Raw genomic sequence first — 13,145 nt, forward strand, 5'->3', positions numbered from 1 at the left:
CTTAGCTGAGTTAATATATGTCCGAGGCTGGAAGTCATGCTCATCTCAAGCAACGTAAATCAATCGTACAAGCATTCCAAGTCTGCCTCAATGCAGAGACAACCAAGATAGCACAAATCTCCTTCCACCAAGTCTGCTGTGCTGTATTTAGACAGCCCCTGTGCCTCAGCACAGGGGTCTAGGAAGCAGCTGTGCAGCAGCAAATTCCTAAACGCAGCAGCTGTTTGACAAGGGAAACTTAAACTGTGTCACAAGGCCTAAACGTGGGCATAAATAAGTCTGTGTACCTTTATCTGTTGACAGATAGCATGTGGCTAGCTGTATTTCATTACAACCTGAACTTGTCTTGGCATCATCCAAGTATCAGAAGGAAAAAAGGGGAGGTCAGAACCAGCTTCTCTTTGCTTAGAAATGTTTTAAATCATCTGCATCTAGAAACCGATATGATGAACTAAAAGATATTTTGATTTTACAGTTACTGTAAAAATAAATCCATTTTTGAACTATATTATTCTTCTGCTTAAATAAGTTGTTTTAGAGCTTGTTAATTCCTAGTTGGAAAATTCGAATCACATTCATTATACTTACTTTGTGCTTTTTGCTTGTAAATTATACCCAATGTAGAGGTGTGGTAACCATGGTGTAGGCAGGCATAAAGGCTCCTAGGTAAATTCAAAGCAGAAAAGGACTCACTCTGTCTTTTGGTTTTAGTGCCTTATCCATTGGGTCTCCCTCCTGGCTTGCTTGAATCTGTTTAAACTAAACACAGGGCTGAGATGGTTTCTGTTTTCAGCGGGGTCTAGAAGTTGTTTCTATCCTTTTTAGGTTCTAAAGACTACCAGCTGGTTACGTGGTCCCGTGATCAGACTCTGCGGATGTGGCGGATTGACTCTCAGCTGCAGAGGGTATGTAAATGCTTTTTCTCTTGAACTGTCGGCAGTTTTCTTACAGGCTGGATTCACCTCCCTTTCCTCGTGCTCCCAGTCGCTCCTCTGACATCCTAGAGCTGCAGACACAGCAGCCAGCTGCCACTTCGCTTTCCTCCAGCCCAGAAACATCCCCAAGGAGACCTGTGATGAGGCCTCTCTGTGTCTGCGTCTCAAACACTTCTGTGGAAGGCCAAGGCTGCTTTGTTGTATAGCAGTAAGCATAGAAGTCGTTTGGGGAAGGTGGAGATCAGTTACTGCCTGCGTTGCCTCTGAAGATGCCACCTCCACGCTGCGAGACTTGTATGACCCTTTCTTGGCATTTTAGGTATTGGGTAAATGTAGGGATCGTGCCCTCCGCTTCCTCCCCTTGTTTCCATTGCCCCTAGCCTGGTGCAGGCAGCGTGAATCCTGTTGTTCTGCTGTCTGGTAGCAGTCACAAATTGCTGATGCAATTACTAGACCAGCCGTGCTGGGTCAGGCCGGAGGTTCATGTGGCCACGATGGCCCATATTGCCCTGTCTCATCTTCAGCTGTGGATGTCTTGGAAGAGGATAAGAACAAGGCAAGTAAGGAGTGATATTTCTCTCAAATGTGCTCCCAGCCTACTGCGGTTTGCAGCTTAGAGGCTCACTGAGTCTGGCATCTTTGTATTTGACAGAGCTTGATGAGTTTCACTTCTGTAGATTTGTTCTGTCTTTTCTTGGACCTGTGGAAATTTTTTGTCATCTTAAATGTCTTATGAACAAGGAGTTTCATGGCTTTTCTGCATGTTGTGTGGAAAAACAGCTCCTTTCATTTGTTTATTTTGCAAACTGCTAGTCTCATTACATTGAAGATGAAACGAGGAGCCATCTTGTCTGTGCTACTTATGATTCTGTAGACCTCCATCATATCCCTCCTCAGCTGCCTCCTTTTTCAAGTCAAACGGTCTTGATTTACCTCATCCCTCGTACGAGAACTTTGATTGTCCTTTTGCCTTTCATGACCCTTTTTCAGTTCTTCTATATACTTTTTGGGATGGGGATCTGAACTTTAATCTTTCCAAAGAACTCCCAGTACTCATTTTCTAAATTGTCGGGCATAATTCCATGAAAACATCAGCTTAGTCTGACCTCTACATCTTGTTCCCTCAGTCAGCTTGAACTTGCCGATTTTCCCCTGTATGCATTGCTTTATATTTATCTGAAGTGCATCTTTCGTTTTAATACAGTTACTCCTGTAACATCCTTCAGTGATTGTTTGCAGTCAGTCACTCGTTACTACCCTGAATAACTCAGTGGCATCAGCAAACCTGGTCATGTCGCTATTCACCTCCTATTCCAGGTTTTTAATGAATATGTTGAGAAGCATGTGTTCCCAGCACAGATCCTGCAGGAGTCCTGCAGGTCTGTAACAAACCTTCTCTGTGAAAAATGACCCTTTACTCCTACCTGATATATTTGTGAATGTTTTACTTCTTTCCTGTCTTTAAACCAATTGCTCATCTGTGTCAGAGCCTTTACTTTTCCTCTACTGGCTCCCACTCTTTTGTCATTGTTTTTGGATCAAATTATACACATGATGGCATGTTACTAGTGACCAATGCTGTAATTGGCTACATTGCACCCTTATCCTTTCTCCTCCCTGTGTTTCTTCTCTTCACCTTCCCTCTTTTCTTGTGCTGAACTTAAAATACAGGTTTTCATGGTCTCCTTTAGATACAGGATCTAGAACACTAGGGCCCCTAGTATGTACCTGGTTCTCTGGATCCTACTGAAGTGTAAATATCAAAAGCAGAAAGCGTGCAATGATTATATCTGGTCTAACAAATGAAACCAGCTTTGACAAATTAATTGAAGGAATTAAAGTCATATCAGCTTTAGTTTTGATTGAAGTAAAACCTCTGTTACTTAGACTAGCCAGGTCAATTAAGTGGCTTTGTAAGTGGCCAGGCTGCCTGAGGTGACAGAGCTGATGATGCTGGAAAGTGGAAGATCACCTGTCTGTGTCACAGAAACAATGCTAAGGTCTTAGTCGTGACCATTGCGTGGACAGACCTACCTTGCAAATCCAGCTCCTGGGAGAGATGAGTTGTTTAGTGGTGGCTCTTTCCACAGCTTGGTTTCTGTTGTGCAGCGCGGGGTTGTGTTTGTTCTTTTCAGCTGTGCGCTAACGATATCCTGGATGGAGTTGAGGATCTCATCGATGGGATTTCTCATCTGCCAGAGCCAGACAAGACCCTTCACCCCCAGGACTCAGAGCCCCAGCATAACTCTGGACATGGGGATGAGGAAGGTGAGACAAGTGATGGGTCATGGAGCTTCGAACACCGGCTGTCTTTATGTTGGCAAGAGGATGCATCTTGGCATAAAATAAAAAACAAAGCACAAACTCGTGCTGTTTCAAAGGTTAATGGATCCTCCATCTGGGAGGAGGAGAAACACTAGAGGTTTCTTAGGATGTTCCTCCCAAGTTTTTTCTCCTCTAACACAATGATTGTAGCTGTAAAAAGAAGCTCTTCCTTGTCACTAAAACATTTGATTGCATTCTCTTTAGGTGCTAGTTGTGGCTTGCTGCTAAAAATAAGGCAATCTGAAAGTAAGTTCTGGCTCTTAACAAGGTAGACTAGTTTAAGCTGAGAGATGACCCCACAGAAGAGGGGAGCGTATGGGTAAGGCACTCTGATGCAAGCTGCTTACATCACACCTGGGACCTAAACACTTCTGCTGGGGTCACTGTATGAACTGATCTAACATGGAGATGTTTGCTGGTGTCTTCTCCATCCACCAGAAGTATGGAGAGAGAGCTCGTGAATTTTTGTTCGTGTATCAATGAGAGGCGGCTGAAGGCTGCAGAGCAGAAGAGGGGGGATGGTGTCTCCAACTTCTGAGTACCAGATGGGTGGATGGGAATGGGTCAGAGGCTTTAACAGAAAGCATTGAGTTGGCTTTGCAGAAGAGAAGGCTTACAAGGAAGGAATGCGAAGGAGGGTTTGTGTGGTTAAGGCTCTGGCCAGGTTAAACATTCAGGGTGTGAGTGTTTGAAGAGTGTAAGTACCAGAATAGAAGAGATTGCAGCAGCTGAGACCCGTGGTGATGATGTGCGTGTGAAAAAGCTATCTAAAGAGATTTCTATCTCTAGTACTGAGGAAGAAGAATTGGGTGCTCCCATGCCTTTGTGTCAGCTTGAGTTTAAATTCACAGTTCCTCTCTGCATTGTAGCAGGGTGCTACAATGGATCCCCATGTGAGGGGCTTGCAGGAAAGCGATTTGATTCTCCCTTTGACTTGCCAGCAAACTGAGGAGAATGGGAGGAAGTGGTTGAGTATCTGTCCTTTGAATAAAGGAGCCAACTGTGAGGTCCCTTAGGGAAGGCATCACTTCCTAACTCGAAGTTTTCTGCCCAGCAGATCCCAGTGAAGTTCCTCTCTGCCACCTGTCCTGGGGGACAGCAGAACAAGTTTCTAAAAGTCGGCAGCACCCCTGTGTACGTGAGGGTTTTATAATATAATAGAAAAAGCCCCCTCACCGTGGGGAAGCACAGCCTCTCTTGCTCCAGCTGGGAGTATTAAGTGTTCTTGTTCTGGCTGCCTGACCTCTGTTTTTCCACAGGAGTTAACTCTTTCACTGTCCCTGATGAGGTCACGTTCACATGTCCTGTGTGGTTTCTCTGTGGGTCTGGCTTTGGTTCAGACTGTTAAGGTTTCCCTTGTGGCCAAAGGGAACGAAAATGGCTTTTCTGTAGCAGGGCAGATTTTGCTGCAAATACCATGACTGCAGGATCAATGCACAAGCAAGTCCCTAGGTAGGAATTTCAGTTCCTTTTAGCCTAAAAACTATTGTGGACGGTTGATGTTTCACCCTGGAGGTGGCTGCATTTCAACTGCAGACGAAGTCTTCCTGTTGTATTAGTAAAGCACTTTGGGGGATCTTTGAAGAGAACAGTGCTCTGCAGATAAATCGGAAAGCCCACCAGTTGTGTCTTCAGTGTACAGCTCTCCTCACTGGCTGCTGCCTATAAAGGATCTTTTAGGAATCTAGACAAATATGCGGGCATTTGGGGATTAGAAACTAATTGGAAGGGAATGAGAGGAGAAGACAAAAGGAGGGTACTGCCCATATTGGGAACCTCAGAGATGGCTTTTCAGTAAGCTATGTGGTATCTTGAGCTAGAAATAATTATCTTCCCTGAGAGCCACTGATCTTCTTTTAATCCCCTTTTCAGCTCCCTTTTGTGAAGTATATCTAAGCACTGTAATAAAATTGCAAACAGGAATGAGCAGCTGAGCATCCTACCTATCCAAATTCAGCAACCCACTGGGCAGCAGTAAAACCAGATAAATTTGTCCCAGCAGCAAAGTCAGTATCTTTTAGGCAAATGCCTGTAAAAGGACAGCTTTTTGCATTTCTTGTCACTTATTTCTTTTGCTAGGAATAGTCTGCAGAATATGATAGTGCAAGCGTGAGAGTGACACCTGAATAATTGGGACTTCCCTTGCGTCCTTGAAGCCATCATCATAAAATGCATTTCGTCTTAGGAAGTGGTGCCACAGCAAAGCCCCCTTCAGAAGCAGCTGCCCCTGCCCTAATGGGGATACACAGCAAGAGTTGAGGCAAAAACCAGGCTCAACCACAGGCAGAGGCTTCTGAAACTCAGTCAAGTTTGCTATCTTAACCGTAATTCCTTGTGCCCTGCAGCACTTGCCTGGCTGTTTATTCTGGCCTTCAGGGGTTGTTGTCCTCCTGAAAACTGTCCAATGGCAGTGGAACTGGTCAGCTAGACCCAGCATTTAGATGATTCTTTAAAGACCATTGAAGCACTAGAGTGCTTTGCAACATTAAATGCTGCTACAAATGAATTAAGCTTCTCATAGGGCCAGAAATACCCTCTTCTCTCTCCCTGGAAGCATTCCCTGAAAGCCAAGAGTGGTGGGGTGTGAGTCCCAAAGACCAGAGCTCCTCCTGGAGACTGCTTTGGCAGCAGTTCTTTCCCATTGAACCGAGAGGCTTGTGGCCTCAGGTTTGTGACTCTGGCAGTACTCTATAGGGAGGAGGAGGGCTCTTAAATGAGTAGAGACAGATCATTTAGAGCTGTACAGAGTACAGGCAGCTTCTGTAACCTTCTTGGGAAACCTGTGTGCAGACAGGTTTGGTTTTTTTGAAGAGCAGGACTCAGAAGCCTGCCTCTAAACAACAGCTGAGACCCTCCAGCTCGCAGCTCTTTGCCAGGTAAAACTCATACCTCCACATGTCGGAAAAGCGGAGGAAAGCCTGCTGTCTTGGCTGCCTCCTGGCATTGCGTGCTGAAAGTCTGTCTATTATAGCTCGTCTCAACCTGTTCGCCATCTTTCCTGTCAGCCTTAAAAGAAGATTTCCTGAATGATCCTCTGGTGGGAAAGAAAACGGACCAGCTGGGGCTGCCTCAGACACTGCAGCAGGAGTTTTCACTGATCAACGTGCAGATCCGAAATGTCAATGTGGAGGTAAAGAGTTTCCTTTTTCTGGCTTGTTAGGAGGGGAGGCTGACTGATTGGAGCTTTCTGAGGGGAACCTTTTTTGCTGCAGTGACTGCTGTCTGTAAACAAGGTTTATTTTGAGCTGTAGAGATCCTTTTGGCCAGAGGTAGTAGGAAGGAGGATAATCCCAGACACTGGGACCAAGGGAAGTATTTCAGCACAGTAACTACACTGGCGCTGGTCCCGAGAAGGCTGGGCACTGTTTTCCTCTGCTTAGAGGACTTATTCCACTACATGTAGCTGATCTCATTTCAACTGTTTCTGAACCTGATCTGCTGAGCCCTCCCTATCCTGCTCTCTCTTCCTCGGTTTTGGCATCTCCCTTGCACACCAAACCCTCCTCTGCATGTGGAAGCCGGCTGGAGGCACAGCACTGGACTGGAATGGGAGGCTTGAGGCAGCTGCCTGTCTCCTTTCCCCACCACGTGGTTTCACAGCTCATGGCATCATCCTGATGTAGTTTTCTGAGACAGTGGTGTATGATCTTAGGTGGTGACTATTACTGCTGTGCTGGGCCTGGAGCTCTCCACGGCCAGGTGAAGTGGGCTGGGGTGCAGTGGCTGTTGGGGGTAGAGCCTGATTCCTGAAGCTGCCTGGGTTCGCTGTGGGCTCCAGATGCTGGGGTGTCGGACTGGCGGTCTGCTGGTGCGAACTGAGTCCATCTCCATCTGCCTGGGGTTTTTTGCTGTCACTGTGTTCGCTGCCCTTGAGAACAGCATGACTTCGTCTTATGGGTGTGCAGAGGAATCAGCCCCTCAGCGTGAATTTAAGCTGATATAAGTTTAAAGGTCCTTGGAGATCTAACTACAGAGCAATTGCTTTTCCTCACACAGATGGATGCAGTGAGTCGTAGCTGTACGGTGTCAGTGCACTGCGGCAGCCACCGAGTCAGGATGCTGGTGATGTTCCCTGTCCAGTATCCCAATAATGCTGCACCGTCCTTCCAGTTCATCAACCCGACCTCGATCACTGCCTCCATGAAGGCAAAGCTGCTGAAGGTGTGTGTGTATATATATATGTATATAAAAAAATGCCGGACACTTGATGTTTAGATTACTGACGGAATAAAACATCTGACCTTGCTGGAGGCATACTGCAGATCAGTGTCTGATACATTGCAGAGCTCCTAGGGTGAGGTTTTTGTTGGCCTTGTAGCCCAGTATTTGCCTTTCTCCACTGGTGCTTTTTAAACGTGTGTTCTTCGTTGCCACTGTATTCCTGTGTGATGTGTATTGCCTGAGGATCCCTAACATCCTTCTCCTCACGCAGTTTCCCCCAACCCTGTAACAGACAAAATGACCAGCTAAGCATCCAGCTGCAGCAGGATAATATTTTTTGAGCTGGGATGCTTCTTCCTGCTCTCCTCCACAAACTGTTTTAAAAATGAGGGGACTGTTTATGCAGGCCCCGCTAATTCCAGACTAGGTCTTTGATCATCTGGTGTAGGAAGTCCTTTTGCTGATGAAATCGCTTCCCCAGCAGCAAGGAGATGGATCAATTTGGGTTCCTTCCTGAAAAAAAAATTATTCAATTTGCCACAAACTGTTATGGAATGTATGGGCTACAGTAGTATAGGAGCCCAAATCCTGGCTCAGCGTGCTGAATCTAGGTGAACCCTCAGTGCTCTGATCAAAGCTTACAGCCGTTCCTCAAAGCAGGCAGCACACCAGCGGGTCAGTGCAGCTCCACTGGATATTATGGGATGTCTTTGGCCTCTCTGGATTCTGGCATTGTAGTTGTTCTGCAGACAAAAAAGGATGTTGGGAAGGGGTGGATGTAACCATGATTCAAGCTGCATCTTGTATGTATTCCAGATATTGAAAGACACTTCTCTGCAGAAAGTGAAGCGGAACCAGAGCTGCCTGGAGCCCTGCCTGCGTCAGTTGGTCTCCTGGCTGGAGTCTGTTGTGGTATGGAGAACTGCGTGGGCTTTCTGCCCTAGTTTGTTGTCTTCTCCCACATCCCATACTTCTGACTCTGCAGCGAGAGTCCGTCCTCATTAGACGTGTAAATAGACCCCTGGGGCTGGCAGTTACATTTGTGTAAGCACTTCTGGTTAATGTTGAAGAAAACTGAGCAGATGATTAGATGCGTTTTGTTTCCGAAAATCAGACCCTGAAGGTTTGCTGCTTTGGGGAACTCTGCATGCTCACTGATATTCAGGTTAGCAGGAGTGACTGGGGGTCTGTCTGAGCATCTTGGTGGTGCGTAGTAGCAGAGTATGTCTCGCTGAGTGCCAGGGCATGGTTATCATCTGTGAGAGAAGATAACAGGCCTCAGGGAGCTGACGGATTCGTTCTTGTCTGAAAGGCAGTGGCAGATGTCTTTACCTCCTCAGTTCTAGTCAAAGATCCTGCTAGTCCTATTCTAGGGTCTTTGTTTTCTTCCCTTAAAAAAAAAAAAAGCTGTGAAAGTCTGTTTTTTTCTGAAGTCTTGTGCTGAGGTTTTGTAGGGATGATACTGCAGATGAATTCAAGTCACACTCTGCCCTTAGCTGAGAGATCCGTGATACCTACTCAGCATCCCAGTGTCAGGTATTTAGGTCTGTGTGTGGGTGAAGTGTACCAGAGTGGGTGTTTCTAGCATTCAGGAGAAGATTGGAGAGTGTCCTCAGGTTTCTTTTCCAAGGGGTTTTGTTTGTTTATTGCAAATAAAGGGATTTTTTTTAATTTTTTTTTTTAACATGGAAAGGCTTAATTCTGTTTGGTTTCAGCAGTAATGTTTAAGAGTGGGAACTTTCTCCATTGTATGGAAATTGATGACTCAAGTCAGGCCTTTAAATAATTCCTTTAGACCCAAGCTGTAGTACTCTCTATCCAAATAAATGCAGATTTCTGCCAAAATTCCTATGGATAGGCCTGAGGTCCCCCAGTATTTCACACCACCTGCCTTCCTCACCTGCATTTGACCCCCTCTAGTTCTGTGGCATTCCTGTTTAAGGAGTCTTTGTCTCGCTTGCATCATTGAAGTATCGGGTTTAGCTCAGCTCCTAGTCTTGAGAGTCATATCCAGAGTCCGAAGATCAGATTTTCTATATAGTTTCCCACTGTTTCACCCCAAGTCAAGTTCTGCGTTTCAATACAGCTATGGTGGGAGAGAACTCTCTGGACAAGCAACCAGAGAAGCCCTTTCCTCAAAGGTAAATGTGCTTGCAAGTGCCTTTTGCAGCCAGAGCAATAACCGTGCTCCGTGCTTGATCTGCTCTGGCTCAAAGGACAGGCACCTTCTGTGAGACCACTCGGTGCTGCGATGTCCGGTGCTCCAGCTGGGTTTCCTTCCTGTGGCAGCAGGAATGTGACCTTGGGTAACTTCTGTTTCAGAACCAAGAGGACAGCACGTCCAGCAATCCCTACGCTTTGTCAAACTCCGTAACACCCCCCTTGCCCACGTTTGCCCGGGTCTCCAATGCCTATGGTTCCTACCAGGACTCTAACATCCCATTTCCGCGGACCTCTGGAGCCAGGTTCTGTGGTGCAGGTCAGCCCCATCGCTGATATGTTACAACAGCTACCCAGGGAACGGTCCTCTTAATGTCTTGGGGAACGCTTGCCAAGGCTTTGGTCACTGCTGTGCAATGAATAAGAAATGGTATTAAAGTAGCAATGTTGTGATAAATTTATAGATAATGAGACTAGTTAGCAACTGTTTGCAGTTGGTGTTGCATGCGGGGTTTTAGACATTGGAAATCCAGGACTAGTTGAAGAAGTGGCCTTTGGCTTGTGACATGCCAGAGGCATTGTCAGACCTCTCTGTTACAGAAGACTGGGAATAGCTTGTTTTCCTTGCCTAGTTCTCTCCTACCAGCATCAAACTGCTGGACATGCTCTGGTGCTCAGTCTTCACGAAATTCCTGTGATTTGGGGTTGAACTTACCCCTTGCTGAAGCTGTATTCTTGTTACTAATCACTCATTTCTCATTCTGCACCCTTGCTGCTGTCCAAAATACATTTTCCAAGGTCACTGGGAAACTTCTAAATGGGACATGGGGTACAATCACATCCAGGTTTCCAGGAGAGTGTACAGTGCAAAGATCATCCTTAAAGAACAGGTTAAGATCTGAGGAAGAGCTGTTAAGTTTCACTGAGCTGTTTCAGATGCAGGTGTGCCTCCTCCGGACCTGACTGCATCCCAATTTAAGCACATTTCGAAAGCTGCTTTTCATACAGGCCTCACCGAATTCCTAGAAAAAGTGAAACAGTAGTATTGCATGGAATAGGCTCAGTGAAACCTGCTAAGTACTGAAACTCTTGCAAGAGTGGGTGGCTGAAGATACTTGAGATGCTGTAACAAATGGGGTGAGGCTTGTGAGAGCGTGCTTTAGAGTTGGCTTCAGATGGCTGGGGTTATCCTTTTGAAGAGGAGAGTTGTACAAGCTGCAATGGCTTCTCTGTGTAGCCCAACATCACCTTGCTTGCCTCTGGAGTATCAGTGCTTGACAAGCTCTGGTGAAGAGTTAAAACATGAGTGTGTATTTGCTTATTTTCTTTTATTGACTTTGCTCTGACATCTGTAAGCCACTTGAGATGGTGCTTTTAAGACAATCATCTCAACAAAACATGCTTTTGAATGGGTTTGCAGGGAGTGGATTTGGGTTGAGGAAATGTGGTTGTCTACTTGTAGCTTAAAAGCGCTCACGGTAGTGGATAGGCACCCAGCCCCTTGACTGATACCTTAAATGACCAGGTTTTCCTGTGTAAACCGCCCCTGGATAATCTGCTCCTTGTTGTTGTGATCTTTATGCCATGTCCTGTCTCTTCAGGGTACCTGGTGTATTTCACGAGACCCATGACCATGCACCGTGCGGTGTCTCCAACGGAGCCTACGCCCAGGTGAGGACCCTGCCTCACTTTTGAGGTGTGCCGCTGTCATGGATGAATATCAGATCCTACACTGGAGCTACTGGCCCTGAAAGTACTGACCTCTAGTGTTAGCTGTGCCCTCAACACAAAGCTGCTGGTCCTTTATATCACTGGCCTTCAGCAGAGACCCCTTCCTTCAACACAACCGAAACTTTGCTAGCAGCTTGGGTTAGTGGAGATGTCGCTGTGAGCCTCCAGGGCAATTTGGTGGGTGTAAGCTCCCTAAAAGTGTATTCTCTTGTTTCTAGGTCCCTGTCAGCTTTATCAGCGTACCATAGCGGCCTCATTACTCCAATGAAGATCCGCACAGAGACTCCAGGCAATCTGCGTTTGTACAGTGGGAGTCCGACGCGCAGCGAGAAGGAGCAGGTCTCCATTAGCTCCTTCTACTACAAAGAGAGGGTAAGTACCAGACCACAAAGCCTTTCCTAACACTTCAGCCTTTGTGATCTGTATTCCTTTCGTATAGCTGTGAGCATTGCTAGTAACAGAAACTTCATATTCCTCTCAAAGAAGGCATCTTTTTACAGGCAGCTCTGTAAAAATGTCAAATGGATTTATCTCCTATTAGTAACTTCTTTACTGGTCCTGTTTAGCATTTGACCTTATTTTGATATCTCTCTACACAGACCATCACACCTTCCTTCAGTGCATTACACTGTCTCCCTTTGCATTACATAGGGTTAAAATCTCACACTTAAGAAGCTGTAGTCTCCAGATAAGTACACGTAGGCAGCTCTGCTTTTCTCTGCACTCCCTGATGTATAGAACTGCAAAGGGTTGTGGCTCTGTGCAGCTTACTGACAACCTCTCCAGGATTGTGGGTTATGTTTGGGTTATTTCTATTACAGGTATCTCTTTCAGGGATATGTGCCCCTTTGGATTTATTTTTAAACAAAAAGAATTCCTACATGATTCTCCAAAGATCTTCTCCACTTCTTTTTAAACAAAAATCATTCTTACGTGATTCTCCACATACTTCTGGTTTAGGTGTAGGTCTTGCTGTCATTGCTGTTTATAAGCAAGGCTTTAGGGGAGAGTGGAGTTGTTTTCTTCCGGGACACAGTGGGTGAGGAAGACCTGTCGGTAGTTGTAATGTGGCCGTAGGGTAGTTCTGAAGCAGCTGAGGGCTTGATGTGCCTGGAGCAGATGCTGTGGGAATAATCAACTGTGCATCTTGCTCCAAAGCGAACTCTCTGTGCTTCAGCAGGGGGTGAAGTGGCTTGCAAAAATATGGTAAGCTTCCACCAAGAGCCTTGAGAATTCAGGGCACTGGAATAGTTTGCCCACTGTCCAAGCCTTGAGCTCTCATCCTTCCTGGGCACTGAAAGAGGTCTTCATTTTCCAGCAGTCCTGGACGTGACAGCTGACCCCTCTGGGACTGTCCCCCACTTACGTGATGCAAGTTACTCCTACCAGCTGTGGGGCGAGCCTCTCTCCCCATTGCGAGCTTTGCCTCCATACAGACCCCAGAAGACTCTTGGAGTCCCCGTTCTCTTTGGTTTGGGTTTTTTTTTTCCCCCACACTCAAACTTCTTTTTGATAAGAAGAGAAAATGGTGCTGACTGGTACAAGAATTACAAACAGTTCTAGTCTTTGCAGGAGAGTTTATTTAAAGAGCTACCTCTGTCCTCTGCAGCGTGCTTGTCTCTGACACGCAGCTCTCTAAGATGACAGACAAGGCTAAAAATAACATGTGGAAGCAGCTTGGTGCAATTTCATGTGACCTGCCTCCCCAGCCCTTGTATTGATGGTGACAAGATTTTTGTCAGGGGGAAGAAAAGTCGAGAGAACAAAGCATGTGTGTAGCCATGTCTGCTGAAAGCCAGAGGAAATTGCTGTGTTCCCCTTCCCCCTGCTAAG

General features: G+C 46.2%; 1 protein-coding gene across 3 annotated transcripts in view; it reads left to right on the plus strand.

Annotated features, from left to right (window-relative positions):
• WDR59 (WD repeat domain 59) overlaps positions 1 to 13,145 on the plus strand; it is a 50,467-nt gene that overhangs the window by 19,433 nt on the left and 17,889 nt on the right. For all 3 annotated transcript variants that reach the window (XM_054840720.1, XM_054840722.1, XM_054840721.1), the window contains 8 exons: positions 826 to 905; positions 3,071 to 3,203; positions 6,266 to 6,390; positions 7,257 to 7,421; positions 8,238 to 8,333; positions 9,744 to 9,900; positions 11,183 to 11,252; positions 11,531 to 11,684. In XM_054840720.1, the coding sequence (XP_054696695.1) occupies positions 826 to 905; positions 3,071 to 3,203; positions 6,266 to 6,390; positions 7,257 to 7,421; positions 8,238 to 8,333; positions 9,744 to 9,900; positions 11,183 to 11,252; positions 11,531 to 11,684 (980 nt within the window). The remainder of the gene's footprint in view (positions 1 to 825; positions 906 to 3,070; positions 3,204 to 6,265; positions 6,391 to 7,256; positions 7,422 to 8,237; positions 8,334 to 9,743; positions 9,901 to 11,182; positions 11,253 to 11,530; positions 11,685 to 13,145) is intronic.

Source organism: Grus americana, chromosome 13, assembly GCF_028858705.1.
Source record: "Grus americana isolate bGruAme1 chromosome 13, bGruAme1.mat, whole genome shotgun sequence".
NCBI lineage: Eukaryota > Metazoa > Chordata > Aves > Gruiformes > Gruidae > Grus > Grus americana.